The 24,175-nt window shown below is 39.8% G+C and overlaps 1 protein-coding gene and 1 long non-coding RNA gene across 2 annotated transcripts; one reads left to right on the forward strand and one right to left on the reverse strand.

Annotated features, from left to right (window-relative positions):
- The first annotated feature begins 6,993 nt into the window (after positions 1-6,993).
- Positions 6,994-13,051, forward strand: LOC101155719 (tripartite motif-containing protein 16-like protein). Its single transcript, XM_078934375.1, has one exon. The coding sequence runs from the start codon at positions 10,661-10,663 to the stop codon at positions 12,326-12,328; it is 1,668 nt and encodes a 555-aa protein (XP_078790501.1). The 5' UTR covers positions 6,994-10,660; the 3' UTR covers positions 12,329-13,051.
- Positions 13,052-13,802: 751 nt separating this feature from the next.
- Positions 13,803-19,232, reverse strand: LOC105356137 (uncharacterized). Its single transcript, XR_013650514.1, has 2 exons — positions 18,659-19,232; positions 13,803-13,889 (listed from the first exon to the last, which is right to left on the reverse strand). It is a non-coding gene; the product is annotated as an uncharacterized LOC105356137 (long non-coding RNA).
- Positions 19,233-24,175: the final 4,943 nt, after the last annotated feature.

Here is a 24,175-nt window from a genome sequence, read left to right on the forward strand (position 1 = left end):
TGTTAACATGCCTTGGATAGCACAAGGTTTATTCTATTGCGGCTTTGCACCATTATGCAACGCATTAAAGTCAACATCTGAATTGGCTGATTACGTTGATTGTGTGAACAGTCAAGGACGGTACTGTATGCTGATAAATGTGTTAAATGTTCAATGGATTGAATTTTAAAAAAGTAGGTTTTACAGATAGTTCCCTCACCACATGGTGCATTAAATGGGTAATTTGCTATTTTTCAGGGTGTCTTAATCTACAATTTCAAAGTTTTTAAAATAAATTTCAATAAAAAATTCAAGCATGTTTTCGTCAAGATTTCATGTTTGTTTGTTTTTTCTTTTATGAGTTGGATTACCAAAACATGCCAGGCATCTGCTCCTGATCGGGCTTTGCTGTTAAATTTTAGAACCCTTTGTGGCCCATAAGTCAAAAAGTTTGCCCACCCCTGGCTTAGCTGCTAAGAATGCTTACTAAAGGTCTGTTTGGTGCTCAGTGTTGTAGCAAGAAAGTGGGATAAAAGCGATAACTTGCAGTTTGTGAATGTCAGAGAGGAAGAGCAGATTGGATTATATGTGTCTCAAACATCCAAGTGACAGCTGCTTATTTACATCTGGCAGCTTGCTAAAAAAAAAAAAAGAAACAACTGGAATAAGATTGAGCTAGTAAAGAGCATTCACCCAAAGCTGCAATTAAAGGAATTCTAATCCATCAAAGATCTTGTAGAAAAAAGCTTGCAGAGCATTGGAGACATGTCAAGAAGAAGATGATTGAAAAGTTAGGCATGCTTGGTTGGAATGAAAAGATATGTTCTGTTCAGAATCCCAAAGCAGGAAACACTGTCTGTGTCTGCTTTTGCTTTTTAGTAGAGTCTGTCAGGAGTGGAAGCCACTCATGGACAAGCTCTATAATTCTACCATCATATTTTATTTGCCGGCGCTCTCTTTCCCTCCGTGCCTCCCTGCTCTCTGGCTCTGGGGGCCTTGCGGCGGTCCTGCTGGCCCTGGCCTGGGTGGCGGTCTTGGTCGCCCGGGCGGCGGTTGTTCCCTGCCGGTTCCCGTGTGGCGTTGGGGGGATTCCGGCTGCCGCTGCTGCTGCGGTGGGGGTCTTGGGGTGGGGATGGCTGGGCACTCTCCCTCCTTCTTTCCACGTTCCACCATCCATTTTAGAAGAACATAAACACTCACCTGAGCACAGGTGTTAGCTCACCTTTGCACTAACAGTTTGCATGATTGAATGACTGAAATATTTCACACTAGTTGGTTTTAAGGCATAAGTATGCGTGTGAACACTATCTGTTTTGTGTACATGTCGACAGGTGGACATTTTGCAGCTAGCAGGTGTGTTGATAACATTTGAGTGTGTGTGTGGATAGGCCCCGCCCTTTTTGTAATACATTTGAACCTTACCATAATGATTAACAACCAGTAAACTTGTTGCTTTATGCTGCTTTATGGTCTTACCCCCCTTCCCCTCCTATTATCACCCTCCTACCCCCCCCTCTCTCTAGCGTCCCTCTCTCTTCTTCCCCTCTTTCCTTTTCCGTCCGGTCCAACACCAAAGATTTTCAGACATGATTGAAATTAATAACGTTTGGCCTCAATTACAAAAGGGGTTTATTCAGACATACCTCTGGTTTGTCTGAAGATTAATAACCCCTCTTGTTAAAGTAAAATATGTCCAACACAAGAGGCCCTCAGCTCTCATCTGTCTGCCCAGCTGTTGGACAGGAAAAGTTAAAAAAAAAAAAAAAAGTATAAACCTTCTCTTAATAAGAATGGTGGTCTCAGGTTTATTCTTCCATCCATTTACAGCAGTGTTCTGAAACCCAAACAAACCGAACCAGTTTCATCTGGGTCGTTAACAGCTGAAAGAGATGACCAGGTTGGGGAGGGTAGCCACTGTCTCCCTAACTCCAGCTGAGGACAAAGGAATCCTAATAACCTTTTACTCAACGGAAACAAAACTATCCACTTTCAGGTCTGACTCCTCCCCCTATAAGTGCATATATACCAGCTCTTTTACCAGCTATTTCAGAATTGACAAAGCCTTTTGGATAAGAGGTGAAATGTCCACATCTTTAAAAACCAAGTCCAGATGACAACCCCTAAACCTACTACTGTGATGGAATCAACCTGGATGAATGAGAGTATTCATCAACACTAAAACAATTACAATGCTTTTTTTTAACAACAGGTGTTTGAATAATTCCAAATACATGTTTGAACTTCATTGTGGGGAAATAATTAAAGCTCTTTTAATTAAAACCAATGAGTATTACATTGTCTAATGTACAATAATGATTACTGAAATGTTATGATTACAGTTAATAAGCTATTGATTTTCTTTACTTAATATGCAATGTGTAGCAATAATTACTGGTTTAATGTGATATTGTGTTCTAATAATAATCAATGATTATTACATATTTGTTACCGTTACTGTTTAGTGAAATCATGAATGAATGATTTCTGAAGATAATCATTCATTACTAGACACTGGATTTTGTTACTTGAAAAGAATTTATCGGATCAGAACTGGATTACAAAAACTGTAAAACTCTTCACTCCATCTTGCATCTGGTCATCCTGATACACACAGAGGATGGTTTTCTCTTTACCTTTATAAAGGTTTACAGATGTCCTTTAAATTGTGTGAAATATTATAAAAGGTTTAAGTGGAAAATCTATAATGTATGTAGTTAAGGCAGTTCTTTAATGAAATTTTGCTTTTTAAGAATGTGTTTGATTTGGAAAATCTTTGTTTTTAAAATTGTCCTATTAACCTTTAATCGTTTCATGTTTTTAATCTGTTTTTTTTCCTTAGTGCTTACAAGCATGTGTTAAAACACACACACACACACATGATTGGCACCAAGAATTTCATAAACGCAGAGAGTAGTGGAAACCTTTGGAGCCTTCAATCAAGTCTTCATACTTTACCACACACAAACCTTCCACTTGACGCTAAGTGCACGCTGCCAACCACGAAAACATGAATTACTTGTGTTTGTGTCTCACAAATAGCTGAAGAAAATGGCAGACGTCTTGGGTTTTGGATGGCCTACCAAAGCTCTCCTAGTTGGCAGATTTTCATGTATTCAAAATCAAATCCTTAGCAATGTTGTGCTCACATGAAAGACTTTTTATTGTTCACAGGATTCCGCAAGTCCTTTAGAAAGACAAAACTGAGGAAAGCTATAATATTTCAGGAATCACTGGAGGACCATAAGACAACGTAACAGTTGCTAAAAAAAAACCAACAACATTTGGAGAATTCCAAAAAATGGTTTGCTCAAAAACTAAATAAAGAGAAACAATGGTTACAGAAGAAAGCCCATTATAGTCCCTAAGGAGAAACACATTTTCTATGCTAAAAAGACTGATTACAAGCTACTTTTTATGTTGAAGGAGAATGATCATCTCATCCTTTTTGCCAGACATTTGCAATCTGAAGACTGATTTTCTGCTTTAACTGAGAAATTAGCATCTACTAAGTCTCTTTAGACCAATTTCTTGCATGACACCAAACAAAGTAAAGACATTTCCAAAATGAATCAAAAACATTGAAAAATATTTTAAGGGATCTCCCTTTTTTATATTGTTTTGACTAAAATGTGTCTTCTGTTGATTTAGAGTTCATTTGTGGGATTCTGTCGCCCTCTAGTGGTTAAATGACAACTGCAGTTTGAATCCTGTTAGTAAGTAAACTGATTTCTACCACGCAATTCAAATAAAATAATACAATTTAAATAATCCTGCTTCTCAATTCTACGAATTTAAAATAATTGTATGAATTTGACATTGTTGAATGATTTTAGAGTGTTACAATGTGATTTATAAGTAGGGCTACTTGGGAATTTCCTTTGAGCTCTGTATTTATTTTTTACACTTTCAACTGCTAAGTTTGTGTGTTAATAAAGTTAATAAAAAATGACACATATTGATCTCAAATAAGTTTTAACCATGAATTCAAGCGAGAAATATACTTAAGTTTTAACATTTTATCTTTCACGATTAAAAATAAGTATATGACACAAATAACATGGAGGAAGGACTAGTTGAATGTCAATCCCATGACAGTTTATTTATTTGTTTTTTCTATTGTCATTGTCAAATTTGTATATCTAACAAATTCAAGTTACATAATCATATTTAAATTTTTTTATCATAGGGTGCACTTAAAATCCTCAAATGTTCTTGTATTTTATTATAATCATCTGCCCCTTACGTATAAATTCTGTACTTACTGACCTCAAATTGATTTTCTATGATACACCTCATTAAAAAAATCTGTCCAATAGATCAACTTTTGTAATCCAAAGCTTAACTGCTTGATGGATGGTGGGAACATCATGGGTAGTCATGAGCCTGGCGGAGTGCTGCTTACTGTGCCTTAACTGTTTGTGAATGAGTTGAATAAAGTCTAAACTGTATGACTGTTTTGTTTTGCTTGATGCGGCGTGTGGCCCAACAAATAGATTACTTTTAAAAATGAAAAACATTGTATTTTTCTTTAACCTGAGAGCCACAAAGGAGGGGGTCAAAGAGCCACTAGTACTAGAAATAAAAAAAAAAACACAGGAAGGTTTCTTTCAAAACATTTACAAGTAAATCAAGTTACATTTTGAAGCATGTTCTTCAGCTAAATGTGTAGACAAGAATACAATTACATATTCCTGAATGTAGTCATTCTTTAATCTGCAGCTTTTTATGCTTTAATGTGATTCTGAAACTAAAAACAATATTTTTAGATCAATAATACATAATGTTTGTTTTTAAAATGTGTTTTATCCTGAGGAAAGAAAGCATATTGGCCAACGCAAAAATGCATTTACTGACTAAAACATCATAGAAATGTATATTTTTAAAACTACTTCCATTTACACTACATTGTTGGTTACAAATGTCATTCCCTCCCCAAACACAGACACTCATATTTTTATCCTACCACTGTTATGTTGTAACATCACGGAAACTTTACTTTCCTGCCAGTAGGTGGAGTTGGAACACCTCCTAAGTATCCTCATAACTCTGTGACAAGTTCGAAAAGAATATCCTCCTGACTACCACACAAAAAAAAATGTGCGCAGCCAAATTGTTTTTTAATCCACCAACAACTACAATCCCAGAGCCCCACCCTTCACATCTGTGTCATTGAGTAGCCCCAAATGTCTGTGTGTCTGTGGATACTAAAAGGAGTTAATTCAGTGATATGCAATGGTTGGGTGGTTTTTAGGTTTTGACCTCTGCAGAGGTCAAAGTGGCATTGCTGGTAGTCAGGAGGACATGGAAGGATACAATGGATATGAACCTAAATCCCTTTATTTGATTTAAAGAAAGGGCCTCAGATGATTTCTTTATTTATAAAGAAGGAAATACATTTCTTTGTTGTTGACTAAAAGTTTAACACTAGAACATCCGTAGAGCAGCCATTTGGCTTTTTTACCTGCAACGTCCAGGGGACAGCAAAAAAAGGGGGACAGCCCTCTACATAGTTTGCACATGAACAGCACAGCCATTAGGCTGTTTTTTTGGTGTGCAAAAAGGACAAGCCAAGTGGCTGCGCAAGTTTTTCATTATTTCCCCTCACTTGTGTCACTTCTAGTAAGAGGTCACCACAGTTTGGTTTTTCGTTTTTGGCTGACATTTATTGTTCATACAAAAAAAGACACTTCTTTACAGACATAATACTGAAATGTACAAGCCTAGAAATCATGTGGTCAAAGTAATATCTTCAACCCACTACTTGTCTGCACATACTTGGCACTGCCACACAATCTCCTTTCTGCATTTGTCACAGTTATACTTGTAGCAATCAACAAAGTGCAGTCTGACCATTCACCTGGCACATTGCCCTTTTCCCTTTGCCAGGTGTGGGAACTTGTCACCGAACTCAGTTGTCCTTTTTCGCCTTCTCAGCTCCCGTATGTACCTGTGTGAGCTTTTTCACTGATTGTGGAAGCTCCCGGTGAATCTTGCCTGGGTTGAAAGATTTGATGCAGTTGGCAACGACAAACCCACAAAAATTGGAGATTGCAAAAAAACCTGTGCATCCCAACACGTTCAATGCGCGTGCCCTTGTCATCAAAGTGTAAATGCCCCATGATGTCTTTGAAGTGGTTTCTGAACATAATTTGGGAGATCAGTGGATTACCCATTTTCGCAGACCATCTTGCGTTTTGCATGGATGGAAGTTTTATCCCCCCCTCAAAAGGAGGATGACGATGAATCCCATTAGTTCAGGGACGGCCATGAATCAGCTGTTGTCTTCTGTCTGACGTCCATGCTGAACAACACAGTCCTTAATAGTCCGAAGCATGTCCAGAGTGAGGAAACACAGGAAACTCTGTAAGCGAGTCGACACCTTATTTCTGACCAAAGCAGTTGGCTCTTCCTCAGCAGTGTAACATTCAATTGTGCTGTGATGGAGAGGCTTCCCAACCTGTTCTTCATGCCACATTGTGCCATCTTTTGTCTTTTCTGTTGGCACAGTGTGTCTCCTCTCTGTGGTCCTCTCTTTTCTGATGGCAGTGAAATCTCCTCATCTGTGATCTGATTTCTGAGATCTGAGCAATGCAAACCTTCAGCAACGTGAAGATATATGTTGTTTCACCTGTTTATTTTAAATTTTATTGTTTTAGATAAATTCTAGTTGAAACTATAAATTCAAAAACATGTCAAATATGCCTCCTTTGCCTACCCAGTCCAAAAAACACGTGGTTAAATTAAAGTAGTCTAAATTGCTCCTATGTGTGTATGTGAGTGTGCCTGGTTATTTATCTATGTGGCCCTGCAATGGACTGGTGACCCATCCAGGGTGTAGCCCTCCCCAATTGCCTGTGACTAGCTGGGATGTGCTCCAGCAGATCCCTGTGATCATGACCAGGATAAGCAGGCACAGAAAATGAATGGATAGACAACTGCTAGAATCAGCAAATGAGAAATGAGTCCAGCTGAAGGAATATCTCTCCTCACTCAGAGTCAAATGGGTTGACTTGCTCCAGGATTATTTTCAATGTCTGCTCAGTGTAGCAAAATCAAGGCATCTTTGTTTTTCAGTTGACACACTGGGAGTCAAAGTTTGTCAGAACTTGGAGGCTCTTTTAAAGCAGAAAATCTCCCCCACCCTATCCTGAGCAAAGGATGTGGTTAGCGAGGACATTGTACTGTCTTCATCCAGATGATCAGGCAGTTAGTGCTGCATTTACAAATGAAAGGTGGCTAATTGTAGGCTGTTGAATTAGTCATTTTGAGCCACCCAGCCTTTTGGCTGTGTTCTGGACATTGCAGGGGGAGTGAAAAATCCTGGACGTTCTAGTGTTAAAGGCAAGTGGCAACGCAAACAACATGATGGTGAATGTCTGAGCAGGAATCTTTTTGTCGATTTATTCAATCTTTCTGACTCCCAGACTTGATAACAAGACCAAGATCCTTTGAAGATGATTTATGGTAAGTTATCTCAGTCCAGCTTTGACTAAACAGAAGTCACCTCCATAGAGTCCTCTGGAACGTGACCAGCACTTTGTCCTTGTGTTTAAGTCAAGTGGACAAACCAGGTGTCGTATTTATCAGTCAGTTATAACTGAAGAAGTTTTTGGATGAAAAAATGACTAATAGATGGGGCCCCTGCTTAAGCTCAGAGGACATGAATGTACTGTCCTGGCACGCCTAAAACTTCGTACAAAGGGAACCAGTTATTTAAAGTCGTTGTCAAAGCAGTGTTTCCCATTACTGGTTTGTCTGGAATGCGACTCTTCTATCAGAGGACATTGATGACGTCAAGAATCTGAGAAGGGCACAGTTTGAGCCAACAGTGAACATGTCACATGCTTTGTTTTGACTAAACAGTTAGTTGCTGACTGCTCACACACATTTTGTCTAGTCATGGACAGTCCAACTTCACAGAAAATGGCCTTTTTTGTGGGATCATTCATTGATCAATGTGATTAATCATTGCAGATTGTTGATTTATAATTTACCTGAGGATCTGAGAGTTTCTGCATCTGTGAAGGTTTTTAAATGTAAATTAAAGATGCCTCTTTTTAACCATTTACATAACTCATTTAATCAACTTATTTATTTATTTAATTTTAGGTATTTGATGGTTTATCATTTGTATTTTTTCACTTAACCTTTAATCTATAATCCTAAAAGTATTGGCCACAGTGTTTCCTTCCATTGTATATTCATCTTTTATTGTTGTTGTTTTTTAATCTGTTGTGTCTCATGATTTTTTCATGTTTTAACCTGTTTTTATATTGACTCACTGGCCAATTTATTGGACACAGATCTCCAACTGTTTGCTCGAGCAAATTTCTAATCAGCCAATCACATGGCAACAACTCAATGCATGTGGGGCATGTAGACATGGTCAAGATGATCTGCTGGTGCATTAGCGCCACCACCTGGTCTGGAGTGCAGGTTGAGGGCTTTTTTATCAAAAGAGGAGATACAACCTACTCAACCATTTTAGATTCACCCCATGAGGCGTATCTTCCTTAAAAATGTCTCTCCCCAAATTGAAAAGGGTTTCCTCTTATAAAGACTTAGCCCCTCCCACAGGCCAATTAATCAAACGGTTTTTTCAAAACCAATTTCTACCTTGGAACTCGGAAAGTTCTTAAAAATAAACCAACAACCAGAAACATATTGAACAGGATTTTTGACTTATGGAATATATACACAAGATATAGACATCTCAATTATTTAGACAGAAAAGTAACATTTCGCTAAGAATTTTGACATGTGAAGCCCCTCCTTTTTGTTTGTGGTGGGAAGCCTGGATGGTAAACAAAAAGGCCAAGTGTGAACCTTTAGATTTAAATGAAATTGACTGTTATTGTGTGGTGAAATGTAAGTGGTTGTGTCTGATGGGAACTACAGAATCTGCTAAGAGAGCGATAAGAGAGGGGAAAAAAACAATTCAGGCTGGAGTCAGGAGTTGTCCTGCAACCTGTGACACGGCTTTGTCAGACTGACCCTGTCCATCCCTTTATGAACACAGTGTACCATCTTCTGATGGCTACTTCCAGCAGGATAACGCGCCATGTCATAAAGCTGGAATCATCTCAGACTGGTTTCCGGAACATGACAATAAGTTCACTGTAATCAAAAGGCCTCGACAGACCAAATCTCAACCCAACAGAGCACTTTTGGGATGTGGTGGAACATAGATTTGCATCACGGATGTGCAGCCGACATATCTGCAGCAACTGCGGGATGCGGTCATGTCATTATGGACCAAACTCTCTGAGGAATGTTTCCAGTGCCTTGCTGAATCTATGCCATGATTGTTTAAGACAGTTCTGAAGACAAAAGCGGAACCAACCCGGTACTGGAAAGATGTACCTAACAAAGTGGCCGCTGAGTGTCTCTTCAAATCAAACTCAAATCAAATCAAAATTTATTTATGTAGCACTTTTCCTATAAAACAAGAAAACAAGAAAAAACAAAATAAATACTGTAAAAGTGAGCACGAAAATTAAAATAGAGCCCCCTCCCTGGAGCTACACACAACCCCCCACCCCCTAACTGATGGAAATGTTAATCTTTGGGAGCTTCCTCTCTGTGAATATCTGCATAGCAAGCCAAAGGCAGAATCACAGGCGGGGACCGGCCCCACCACAGCTAAGCGGCGATGCAGGTTCCCATAGAGCTGCAGCAGCTGAACACCAGCCGACCCAGAGGGAGAGGATCCATATCTTATGGCTCATGTCAAGCACCTTGACCATTCATCACCTTATGCTAATGAATGGTGATCAACAAATCAAGTGATTGATTGGTTCTTCATGTTTTAGATCCATGCCAGGTCAGACATGAACTGAAAACTCTCAAATGCTGACAAGACACATATGATAAGCAGAAATTTTTACTTTTATATTTTTGATCTGCTTGATTCTATTAATTCCAGACTGTCAAATCAGATTTTTTCTCATAGTTTTTGAGTTTTTCTTATAACATACTAATTTCTTTGATGATTTTATTTGATAACTACTACTATTTGACAACTTTTTACTTTTACTAAAGAAATATTATTTAAAGTAGCAGCATTCTTTGTCAAGGTAGACTTTTTGCCTACTGTACCCACGCCTCACAGGGAGTAACAAGTTTTGAATGACTGGTTCCTGAACGTCTCCTGACGTGTACAAAAGCAACAAAAAAAACACAGCTAAAAATAGCCCCTTTTCTTAATGTCTAGGTAAAAATTGCCTGAAGACAAACCAGAAACTGGTTTGACTCTATGGCATCAGCAGGAACACATGGTGTGAATCTTGCAGAGTTTCAAACATATTTTTGCAAAGATATGATCAGATATTTAAAGCCTATTCTGGTCTGGAGGCACACAGTTTTTCCACTATTTTCTGACAACACACTCACATTTCATGTGGGCTTTGTTCACGCACTGCCTCTAATGTTTGGAAAAATGCTGTAAGTCCTGCATGACACACCCGCACAATAAAATGCAGTGTCACTCCTACAAGTCATTTCTTTCTTCACTTGCTGACACATCTTCAGCGTGGGTGCATGGGTCTGAGAACTTGGTGGAATAAGCAGCTAATGTTGGAAGGTGTTTTTCTGATTCAGGTGATTCCTCCACAGTAAGGTTTTTCTTTTTTCTTCTGCACTGTTGTAGCCATTTGTTTGAGCTGCTGTGGAAGGATAAAAAATGGCTCAGCAGGGAAATCAGCTCAACAGCATGAGCTTTTCCTGTAAGATCTGTCAAAGACTGTTCAAGGATCCAGTGACTATTACCTGTGGACACAGCTACTGCATGACGTGTATCAAAACCTTCTGGGATAAGGAGGAGGACAAAAAAATCTACAGCTGCCCTCACTGCAGACATACATTCACGCCCAGACCTGTCCTGGTGAAAAACACAGTCTTGGCTGAGCTATCAGAGCAATTTAAGAAGACTGGACTCCAAGCTTCTCCTGCTGATCGATGTGATACTAGACCTGAAGATGTGGCTTGTGATGTCTGCACCGACAGGAAAGTTAGAGCCTTAAAGTCCTGTTTGATCTGTCTGGCATCTTACTGTGAGAAACACCTTCAACCTCACTATGTGGCAGCACCATTAAAGAAACACAAGCTGGTGGAACCCTCCAAGAACCTGCAGGAGGACAACCGCTCCCGTCATGATGAGGTGATGAAGCTGTTCTATCGCAATGATCAGAATTACAATGATTTCCTTCGCCCTATGAATGTAAAAGACATATATAAAACAGCTGCAGCAGGAAGGACTGAGAGGCAGAGAGAGCTGGAGGAGAGTCAACAACAAATCCAGCAGAGAATCCAGGACAGAGAGAAGGAGGTGAAGCTGCTTCAACAGCAGGTGGAGGCCATCAATCACTCTGCTGATCAAACAGTGAAGGACAGTGAGAAGATCTTCACTGATGTGATCCGTCTCATCCAGAAAAGAAGCTGTGATGTGAAGCAGCAGATCAGATCCCAGCAGCAAACTGAAGTGAGTCGAGTCAAAGATCTTCAGGAGGAGCTGGAGCAGGAGATCACTGAGCTGAAGAGGAGAGACGCTGAGCTGAAGCAGCTCTCACTCACAGAGGATTACAGCAAATTTTTGCACAACTACGCCTCACTACCACCACTCAGTGAGTCCACACACTCATCCAGCATCAATGTCCGTCCTCTGAGATACTTTGAGGATGTGACAGCAGCTGTGTCAGAGCTCAGAGACAAACTGCAGGACATTCTGAGAGAGGAATGGACAAACATCTCACTGACAGTCACTCATGTGGATGTTTTACTGCCAGAACCAGAACCAAAGAGCAGAGCTGACTTCTTCAAATATTCACAACAAATCACACTGGATCCAAACACAGCACACACACATCTGTTACTAACAGAAGAGAACAGAATGGTGACAGTGATGAATCAACAACAGTCCTTTTTTAATCATCCAGACCGATTCACTGGATTGTTGCAGGTTCTGAGCAGAGAGAGTCTGACTGGACGCTGTTACTGGGAGGTGGAGTGGAGAGCAGAGGGAATTGTTATGGCAGTTACATACAGGAACATCAGCAGATCTGGTAATGGGGAAGCATGTCGTTTTGGTTGGAATGACAAATCCTTGGCCCTGTACTACCACCAAAACAGTTTCAGATTTTGTTACAACAGTATGTCGACCTCCATCTCAGCTCCTGTTTCCTCCAGAGTAGGAGTGTACCTGGATCACAGAGCAGGTGTTCTGTCCTTCTACAGCGTCTCTGAAAGCATGACTCTCCTCCACAGAGTCCAGACCACATTCACTCAGCCGCTCCATGCTGGACTGTGGTTGTATAGAACCGGTGACACTGCAAGGCTCTGTAAACTCAAATAGATCAAGCAGAGAAAAGATTACATTTATGTGCATTAGAAAACAGAATCATACTAGCATAAAAACTGTATGTTAAAACATTAATTGGATCTTTTTTTAACTACATAAGTAAAAATGTTTTTGCTTAAAAAATGCTGCTGGTTCATAAGATTGATATTGTTAAAGATTGGGTACTTTTACTTTTAAGCATATGGAATTTAATAGGTGTCTCAAAATAACATTACAACCCTAATCCTAATCCCTACCAAATTGCTTCAGATTGTTCTGTTTTTTTTGTCAAAGTGTATTACCAGGTTGAAAAAAGTGAGTTAATTGTAAGTGTTTTGGTTGGATGTAAACATATGACAGATTTCTTTTTTTAGTTCAATGTTGCATTTAGCCAGATGGATATGCCAGCAGCACATTAATGGGTTAAATGGGCCAATTGCACAAAGAAAAGTTGTGATGACAGGGTTGGCAAATATCCCATGTGTTTATGGGCAAACACAATCAAGTGACCCATCATTGGTTGGTATTGAGATTTTCACTTTGTGGCTACACTGCACAACCTTTTTTCACATGGTTATATCCTCTCATAAGGACCAGCTGCATTAGCATTTTTTTATGACATTGAGATTCACATGTTGCGAATGCTAATTAAATAGTGGGAAAATCTGTGTTTGATTTTTAAGAGGATTAAGATAAAATGATTGTGCGTTGTAGAAATGAATAAAGTTTCTAATAATATTTATTTTGTCTGACTGTGTTCTTTCTGGTCTGTTTTGTTTTAAATCATGTTGGAATTTGGATTCTGTCGACTACATGAGACCAGTGTGTCATATCCACATTTCATCCATCCATCTTCAGAATCCCTTTTGGGGTCACAGAGTTGCTGGAGCAAACCCAGCTACTGTTGGGTTTGCTCCTGGGTCCCTTGGGCAAGTAACCAGTCTGTTGCAGAGCCACAAAACCACATATTCTTACATGAACACCCAGTGGCAATTCAGAGAAACAAATCAACCTATGAAGCATGTTTCTGGACTGAGGGAGGAAGCTGGAGTGCCCAGGGAAAATCCAAACATGCACAAGGAGAACAAACTCCACACAGGAAGGTCCCAATAGGAGTTGAACCAGGACCTTCTCACTGTGGGGCGAGAGTGCTAACCACTACACCATTGTGCCAGGAGCGCAGGCTCTGTGGTGTCATGGTATCGTGAGATTTTAGATTGACCCAAGCACTGGAACCCGGAAAGAGACTCAGAGACACGAGGTAAGTTAGAATGATTTAATTCACTATAAGTAAGTGAATGGTGATTTCTGGGGGTGGCATGGTGGGGCTGGCTGGAGAGCGATGGCAGTGAGAATCCGAGAGCGAGCCAACTGAGAAGATGGAGGGCGACCGGGTGAGTATCCGTGGTGGTTTTTCCTGTGAGCGGAGCGAGAGGTGAAATTAGTAAAGCGAAACTTGGCAACACGCATGAGCAGACCAGACTAAGCACCGTGGGAGGAACAACGAACTGGCGTCGAATGAAGATCCAGGTGCTCCTTAAGAAGGCGGCAGCGAAGATGAGGTAATTGAAGACAGCTGGTCGCGTCCAAAAAAAAAAGAGAGTAGGTGGCAGAGGCACCATGACATGTGGCCCATTGATACTGTTTTGGATGTCCATTTGCATGACTGTCAAAGTTCAAAGGTTGTGAGTTCTTAGTGCCTTCAATTGTTTTTTCAACCATCCATAAAAATGCCTGTTAAGTTTATAACTAAATATCTAGATTATGTTCACTGTAGGTCTGTTAGGATAGGTAATGGTGTGCAGCCACACGTTGTATTTCCACGCTCGATGTAAAGAGGGACCATGTGGACAGCACAAGCAAGGGGTGTACCGATTATTGAGAATCTGTTTGAGATGTCCTGGATCAATTTTAGGTCAGCGAATCTGATAAAATTGCTAAAATAATCCAATATCGACTGTGAATCGTATTAGCAACCACAAATTATGATATGAATCAAATTGTTGGTAAAGTGAATCACTATACCCCTACCATAGTCTTAATGGTGTGATTGTTATTTTATAAGTGTTAATAAAGCTGACATTTTACAGGTAATTAATCTACTGTGGTCTTAAAAGCCCTGATGGTCTTGATTTATTTTGTGGATAAACCCAAAACCGTATTTCACTGGTGTTAGACGCACGCCTGACCCTAGAAATGAACCTGTAAACTCAGGTCTGAGTCCGGTTAATAACCTAATAATTTTAAATATAATATAACGCACGACAATGATTTGTTTACTTTTTCAAGAAGCCTCAAGGGAACTACAAGACACAACTGTGTTCGCTTAAAGCCTCAGTCACATGCACCCATACGGGGAATTGAACCTTCATTTTTCCTTTAATTTTCTTACATTCAAAACTTCTTCCAGCATTTCATGCAACTAAGATAGTTGAACTTTTTTTTTTCTAAATTGTTGTCATTCCCTTTAAACTCTTATTTTTTTTGTCATTTAGCGCCCTCTTCTGAACCCAATGTCACATTGCACTGAGTAATCTGAGTTACGTCTGTTTTCTTCAGCACACGTGAATATAGTTAACATATATATCATATACTATTCAGAGTTTCTGCCATGTTTTATCAGATATGGCTGATTGTTTCTTTTTTTTTTTTACATTCTTTAAAACTTTGGACCATTTAAAGTGTTGAAGAAATTTCACACATAGCTGTGATGCTGTTATAACAATCCTAGCTGTGAAAAAAAGAAAATCTGATGGAGACACAGCTGAATATATGAATAAATGTTTATTAATTTCAGAAAATCATGTTTGGCTTTAGTTTGCTGTCTACAAATGGCAGAATTATTGTGGTCTCCAACACCATTGATAACAATATAGCTAAAACTATTTACAACAAAATTGTTATAAGCTTAAATGTATGATATATCTGGGTTTAATTGTATCTAAAAAAAAAAAACTTTGCTAAGCGCTTTCTAACTTTAGATGCTATAATATCTAGGAAATGCATTCTTATTTTTATCAAGCACAAAACAGTTCCTTGTTGTCATTTAGATATGTTTTTGACTGACAAAGATGATGTTTCACAGCAGCATCCAGATCATTCTAACAGGAGCACCCCCAACCCCACATCGTCGTTTTGGTCTTGTCAGAGCAGTTTTTTTGGAGTGTAAGCAGTTGATGCAGGCATTCAACATTTGATAACACCTGTCTGGTAATTCCCTGTTTTAACTGCAAATTCAAAAGTCAGCCTAATGGTAATTGTTACAAACTTCTATGACACTTTAATAATTTGTGGTAAGGCCCAAAGTGCTTTACAGTCACAGTCCCATTAACTCTCGCACTCTTATTCAGACCGGAACAGTCCCTTATCAACCGGCTGCAGCTTGTTCAAAATTCGGCTGCACGCCTCTTAACTAGATCCAGATTCAATCCAGATCTCGATCCAGATTGAGGCAAGACTGGTCTAAATTGCCCACTTTTCGGATCAAATCTGCCTCGAATAGAAGGACCAGCCAAGGACACAGCCGGCAGAGCAAACAACCTGCTGGCGCCGGGAAAAATCTAATCTAATCAGACCCCCCCTCTGAGCTGAGGACTTCTGTCCTTGGCTCCAAGAAAACAAGATATTCGCTTCCAGAGTGTGATGACCGTTGTTGTGTTGAAGGTTGCTGCTGACCCCTTGACCCCCCCCCCCACCCCCCCACCCCCCCCCCCCACCCCCCCACCCCCCCCGCTGTGAACACTGCCTGAGAGGCGCCGATCCGTGGCTGCCCTCGGAGTGTATCACTGAGGGCCCCCCCCTAACTACCTCCCTCGTGTACTGTGTTTCGTGTGAATATTTGCTTCTGTGTTTAGACGGTGTACTTTTTTTCTTGTATCTACACATTGTAACAACAGTGTTGACATACGACTCTTTTTCTGTCACCAACGACCCAGACCCTCCCCATTGGTAACCCATCTACACCCATCCTAGTAAGGCAGCCCATTTATTGCTGCAGCCTCAGTCAACTCTGAACTGTACATGTGTATCTGTTGTATGTTCAGGTTGTACTGGAACTAATTTCGTATGTCGGTGTAAGCTGTGCACATGAAAATAAATGAAATTCTGATTCTGATTCTGATTCTGAAAGAAGGAGCACATTACTCTAATTTTGAAGTCTTTACACTGGCTCCCAGTCAGCTTTAGGATTGATTTTAAGGTTCTTTTATTAGTTTATAAAAGTTTAAATGGAACTGGACCCTCATTTTTATCAGATGTACTTTTAGTCTATGACCCTCCCAGAGCCCTCAGGTCCACAGAAGCAGGTCTGCTGGTGGTCCCAAAGGTCAGAACTAAAACCCACGGCGAGCCCTCATTTCAGCACTGTGGGCCTCGCCTGTGGAACAGCCTGCCTGAGGACGTGACGGCTTCAGCCACTGTGGAGGTTTTTAAGAAAAAACTTAAAACACATCTTTTTAGTAAAGCTTTGACATAGTTTGATTTTATAAAATTTTAACAACTAATTTGATTTGTTTTGATTTTAATGGTGGGATGTATATGTGTTGGTTTTTTTTGTGTTTTATTAAATCATTTATATTTAATATTATTTGTATTATTTTTACTATGTTTATTATTTTAACTACTATATTTTTTATCCTATTTTATTTTTTATTCTTTCTCTGGGAAGCACTTAAAGATGCTCTGTAGCATGAAAAGCGCCATATAAATAAAGTTGAGTTTGAATTTGGTACAGACAGAGTCCGCTTAGTTTGGTCCGGATCGAGTCTTGGACCAGGGTCTGCTTGGGTGTATTCAGACTGAAAATTTGTTCCAGATTATCGGAGGAAATGAACTCTGGTTCACTTTAAGTGAACCAAATGTGTCAAGTCTGAGTACACCCTTAAATTCCCACACTGATGAGGACTCTGCTGCCTAACTGGCCCAAACCTCAACCACCAGGAGCAATGTGGGTTGCAGTGTTTAGCCCAAGGATACTTTGACACATATGCTGGCAGGGCGGGAACCAAACCTGCAATCAGAGGCCTATCGCTCTACCTCTGCACCAGAGCCGCTCATCACGGCCACCTGAGAGAACATAAAATCTTGATACTTACAAGATCTAAATCCCTGATTTTAGTATTTAATTTTATAAATAGTGTCGGCGTTGAATGTCGATGTACTTTTTGTTTCTTTGGTTGATCCCTAATATTTACCCTTGTATGTGCATAAAAAAGGACTTTTTAACTTGTCCTATCTTCCAGCTGATTAACAAAGAAGAGCTGAAGGCTTCTTTTGTTGGATAGAGTTTACTCTTACAAAAAGGAGCTATTTAATTTCCGGCACGTTAGGTGTGTTTGGATAAACCCCTTTTGTAGTTAAGGCTATGTTTTTTTGTAAGAATTTTTGGAGGAAAGAAAGAATAGGCTACCTGCGAAGGTGGGCTCTGGTAAAGGAGAAGAAAGGGGGTTAGATGTTAGGGGGATATAGATGTTCACCAAAAGGGATGGTCTTTCAGAGTTTGCAATAACCCAGTTTAAAATAAATATGTGAGGAAACACAAATGTTTAGTAGCAGAGTGTTCTAACTTATTTCTGTTTTTTATTTTTTGTTACCATAGCTGAATTTTAAACGCAGTGGGTTATAACAGAGCATCACAGAGCAGGTGTTCTGTCCTTCTACAGCGTCTCTGAAAGCATGACTCTCCTCCACAGAGTCCAGACCACATTCACTCAGACGCTCCATGCTGGACTGAGGTTGTATGGTAATGATGGAGACACAGCAGAGTTCTGTAAACTCAAATTGTTCATGAAAGTGATGAAGTGAAATGTTTGTTTTTAGTGATTCTCTGCTTTGGATCATTTGAGACATTTTTGAACATGATTCTCAAACTTTTTGGACTAAAATCTGTTGTCTTGTAATTTCTTTGAACTTTGAAATTTCATATTAATGTTTCGTTCATATCTTCCTTTTTGTCTTTTTTGTTGCTTAATTTTTGCTTCATTTGACAACTTTTGATTACAGATTTGTGTTTTCATTTCTTTGTTCTTCAGAGAAAAGTTGTTTCTGATCATTTGTGTCATGGCAACCGCCGCCACGCCCCGCAGCGGCTGCTCATCAGGGCTAACTCTCCTCACCTGCCCACGTCAGTATATATTGCGGTCGCACCGCTCCGTCCCTTGCCGGAACGTCTAAGTGTATTACTAGACCACCAGCCTGCTCTCACGCTCTGTATTCCAGTCTGCCGCTCGTCTGCAAATCTGGATCTCCGCTCCTCGCTCTCAAGTCTGAGTTGCTGGGTTTTCCTATCGTTACTCCTGCCGCTCGTGCTGAACCAAGCTTTCTCCTGAGTTGCTGTTACTGACTCACCTGTTGCTGGGACCACCTGTTCGTCATCGCCAAGCTCTGCCTCAAAACTCAGCCGTAAGACATCTCCTCTGCTCCTCTCTGTCACGGACTTCCTCATTCAGGAATTGGCGTCCCCCTCCCTTCCATGAACACTGGACTCTGCTCTGTCTGTTTCTCTCCCCTCACTCCTGGCCTCCCACCAGTCTGTCTCCACGCCCCCTGGTGTCAAGATTCTGCATAACATCCTGCCTGCTCTGGCCCCCTTTAAATAAACTAAAGATCTCGTACTCCTTGGGTCTGTCATCTTTTGTGGTCCTCAAGTCCTGGTTGTGACAATTTGACAATAAAAACATCCTGATTATTTTGTGTTTTCATTCCAGAGTTTGTGTGAAATCTGAAGAAAAGTGGGAATAATGAGGGAAGAACTGAGGCAGTTTTCCTGGAACTCCAGAAATGACAGAGTTCCTGTTTACAGCAGAAACATCTCAGTCAGTCTGTGTCCTTTTGAATTTCTGCAGTAAAACAGATTAATTGCAGTAAATGTTTTCCTCAAAATTTGATCCAAAAGTTTTCCATATATTCAAAAACTAAAAACACTACAGGTCCATATTTTCCAGTCTCTTCCATAGTTACACAATAAAAAGGCATTTGTAAATTGTGTAAAAATCAGCAGGCTTGATTTCTGAAGTTTTGGGGTGATATTTAGTCTGAATTCAAACCAGCGAGGGTGGGGGGAAGAGGGGTTAGAGCTGAGAGAGCATAGACTGGACAATCCAGTCGTTCCCAAACTTTTTCTGTTGTTCACCCCTTTGGAGGAGGAAAAATGTTTACCCCTCACCCACATCATGAAAATACTGTGACAAAATAAGCCAAATGTGTTCAACTTTAATACATTATCAAAATCTTAACCATTCCTGCTGCTAGAGACTAGAACAAATGAAATAACGGATCATTCACTTTGTAAGAACAATAACATTGAACCTATGTGCAAAAAGAAAAGTTGTTAATATGTCTTAATGGCTGCCATGTGCGTGCCTTGTGCTACACATCTTTTCAAAACGAGGTTGCAGGTTCTTCCTTTCTTTATTTCAAACACAAATGAAAAAAATCAACACAGTGGTTAAAAAGACACAAGACAATACAGTGTGTTTGAAAAGGAGTGGGTTGAAGAGAAATGTTATCTGATCCCACCCCTTTTTGCATCACCTGACGATGCGCATAATTCAATTTACAGATATGTACAAAACATTCACGGTACAGTCTTTGCATGGCAACTGTGCAAACTGACATTTACTACTCTATTCTTTGTTTTCAAAGTGGCAACAGCAGTTAACCCTTGTGCTATCTTAGATGACCCCACCCTTACATTGACGTGTTCTCCCTACCATGACAAAGGTGGATAAAGGTGGAAAGATTTCATGTAATCCATGGACACCAGTGAAGATCACAAATCATTGAAGAAAAAAGGTTCAGAGCACTGTTTAGTGGGTCTAGATGATCCAACTCCCAATGCTAAAGTGCGTAGGATAGCACAAGGGTTAAGCCTATCTCAAAAAGATGGGACATAGAATGGAAGCAGAATGCCCACAGCCTTCTGTATGAGTGGATGCTCCCACAACACACCCAGCCAGAATTTTTTCAAATTTACATATGGATCATATTTGGTCAAAAATGCTCAATAGCTCTAAAGACACTGTCACTCAACCTTCTACATTGACTAATCATGACCCTATTGTCCTACTACAACAAAGATTACATCAGAACATTACTTTGTTAGCTTTAGTATCTTTAGAGCTATTGAGCATTTTTGACCAAATATGATCCATTTGAAAAACTTCTTAAGAATAAAGAAAGTGAATTTATGATGTCTTTGTTGTAGTAGGAAAATAAAGTACGGTGGCCCAGAAGGGTCACAACACAACACATTAACTTTACACACAACACATTAACTTTACTCGCAACACATTAACTTTACTCGCAACACATTAACTTTACACACAAAACATTAACTTAACACACAACACATTAACTCACAACACAACACATTAACTCACAACACAACACATTAACTCACAACACAACACAACACAATAACTCACAACACAACACATTAACTCACAACACAATAACTCACAACACAACACATTAACTCACAACACAACACATTAACTCACAACACAACACAATAACTCACAACACAACACATTAACTCACAACACAATAACTCACAACACAACACATTAACTCACAACACAACACAATAACTCACAACACAACACATTAACTCACAACACAACACATTAACTCATGGCCCAGAAGGGTCACAACACAACACATTAACTTTACACACAACACATTAACTTTACTCGCAACACATTAACTTTACACGCAACACATTAACTTTACACGCAACACATTAACTTTACACACAAAACATTAACTTAACACACAACACATTAACTCACACCACAACACATTAACTCACAACACAACACAATAACTCACAACACAACACATTAACTCACAACACAACACAATAACTCACAACACAACACATCAACTCACAACACATCAACTCACAACACAACACATTAACTCACAACACAACACAATAACTCACAACACAACACATTAACTCACAACACAACACATTAACTTACAACACAACACATTAACTCATGGCCCAGAAGGGTCACAACACAACACATTAACTTACCTCACAACACTTTAACTCACAACGGAAGTAAAGCAGCAATTGAAGTGCTTTTATTCTGAAATGTCCACTGGGCTGAGCGGCTAACTACTCAACAGAAGGTAATGTCACAGTGAGCTGTGGAGGGAGCATGTTATTGCTACAAGAGAAGCTAGCAGCAGGGTTGCCAGAAACTTTCTCTTTATTACGATTCTCCTTACACACACAATATATATGCACACTCCTCCCTCCCACCCCTCTCTGTCGCTGCACGCGCGTTCCTCTCCTTTCTTCCGCTGAAGAAATATTCAATACTGTCCTCCTTTTATTAGATCAGGAGAAAGAAGAATACACAGCTTTCCGTGAGTTTTTCCCTCTACTGGACTGATTTAGCACCCGATCCGATGATTTTTCAAAATAAAAGATAGTTCAGACTAATAATAAAAGGATTGATAAACACAGACACCGATCCATGTCGCGATCAGACCATAACTTTAGCTGGTGGCTCCTCCTACACGCAGCCGCAGTGTCAGGCTTTAAAGAAAAAGAGGCAACGCGTTGCACCCCCTAACAACAGGTTAGATGACAGAGCTCTTAAGCGTCTTTGCCTGGTGCGTTTACTGAGCTTCAGTACATAGAAGTTCACAGCCACACGGCCTAACGTAGTCCGCTATTATATATTCATGAGGGGGGAAAAAACGCCAAACCGATCCTAAAACCGCCCAAATTATGAAAACGCGGCCAAGGCCATTTTTACCCGCAAATTTAGAACCAAAACCGCCCAATCTGGCAACACTGCTGCTAGGTTCTCCTGTAGAAAAATCATGCTCCCTCCACAGCTCACTGTGACGTTACTTTCTGTTAGGTGGTTTGCCGCTCAGCCCAGTGGAAATTTCAGAATAAAAGCACTTCCATTGCTGCTATACTTCCGTTGTGAGTTAATGTGTTGTGAGGTAAGTTAATGTGTTGTGTTGTGACCCTTCTGGGCCATGAATTAATGTGTCGTGTTGTGAGTTAATGTGTTGTGTTGTGAGTTAATGTGTTGTGAGTTAATGTGTTGTGTTGTAAGTTATTGTGTTGTGTTGTGAGTTAATGTGTTGTGAGTTAATGTGTTGTGTTGTGAGTTATTGTGTTGTGTTGTGAGTTAATGTGTTGTGTTGTGAGTTAATGTGTTGTGTTGTGAGTTAATGTGTTGTGTTGTGAATTATTGTGTTGTGTGTTAAGTTAATGTGTTGTGTGTAAAATTAATCTGTTATGTGTAAAGTTAATGTGTTGTGTGTTAAGTTAATGTGTTGTGTTGTGACCCTTCTGGGCCACCGTAATAAAGTCATGATTAATCAGTACGGAAAATGTGGTGACAGCAGCTTCAGTAGCTTCAGAGCTATTTAGCACCTTTATTATGATTCATATCTCTATTAAAATTTGAATAAATATATAAAATAAAATAAAGATGTACTTTCTCACAAAATTTAGCATGAATATGCTGACAAGTCGTCATTACCAGCTCATATAAATGTAGACATTTATTCGTTTTTGAGAGGTTATTGATTTTTACAGAATGGTGTTTTCACGGGCCTTGCACTTTGTTGACGGTCCCTTGGCAGCCATCTCACTATAAGACAAAAAACCAATCTCTTTTGTTTAGAAATGCATTTGTAGTTCACTCTCTGTGTTAATACAAAATGATTGAGATAGTTGCTGTCATGTGAACATTTATCAGAAGAGATATTGAGGCCGGAAGTCCGACTCTGTTAAGATTTTCTATTTTGGAGGTGGTAACTCTAAATCATGATGTTAAACAACCTTTGTTTTCAGGTCATTTGATAATTGGTGTGAGGATCTCATGTTGACACTCTTCAGACTAAATAAAATGAGGAGAACAATTTACAAGTGGCCGTCTTAAGTGTGAATAGGTCAAGGGTCAATGCAATGAGCTTACCAAAGAAATTTTGTCTTTCAGTATTTAGCACTAAAGGTAAAACAACAAGGGTGCCTGCATTTATGCACCTGTCGGCTTTTGTTTAAGTAATTATTAAATCTTCCGTAAATCTTATGAACTTCATTTCACTTCTGAAATATCACTGCGTTTGTCTGCTATGTGATATATTTACCTGGAATTGCTGATCCGAACAACCAGTGATTAATGAAGGAAAATCTTGGAAATTATCAGGGGTGCCCAAACTTTTTCATACTACTGTGGGACCTACAATGGCAAGCCACGAGCTTTCTGCTCCTCTGCAATCTGATGCATCCACTTGTAGACGATTAAATCCGTGTAAGTCTTTGTATTACTCGTCTGAGCTGATATCTTGCTGGAACTATAAGAATGGCTCTAATATTGGTACCTGATGTAAAATGAGCACAGGCTTACGCCGCACCAACAGTCATGCACTCAACTCAGAAGTGAATTTATGATTAAATCTTGCTGCACTGCAGAAACTAAGACCTAAAAAACAACAAAGGTTTTTGATGTTGGCTAAAACAATCTTAATCATATCCTGCCCCTGACTTCGCCCATAAGTGGCCGGGATAGGCTCCGGAAACCCCGTGACCCCGGAAGGGACAAAATGTAAGAAGATTAATGAATCATAATCAGGGTTAAAAGACCTCTGGGAATGCTTTGAAAATAGATAAAAAGATAATCAGAGTGGGAATTTAAAAGTTAATGTGATTTCCAGGAGTCTTCTCATCATCTCTCAAAGTACAGAAATCGACTTTGGGTATTTTTTCCCCCACCTCCACACACACACACAAACACACCTATCTTGAAACAAAGGGGTGGGACTGGGGAGCATTGTGGACCATGCAAATGTTCGCAAACCTCATTTCCTGACTCAGAGCTCACA

This window comes from Oryzias latipes, chromosome 17 (assembly GCF_053564925.1).
Source record: "Oryzias latipes strain Hd-rR chromosome 17, Olatipes_Hd-rR_3.1".
Lineage (NCBI taxonomy): Eukaryota > Metazoa > Chordata > Actinopteri > Beloniformes > Adrianichthyidae > Oryzias > Oryzias latipes.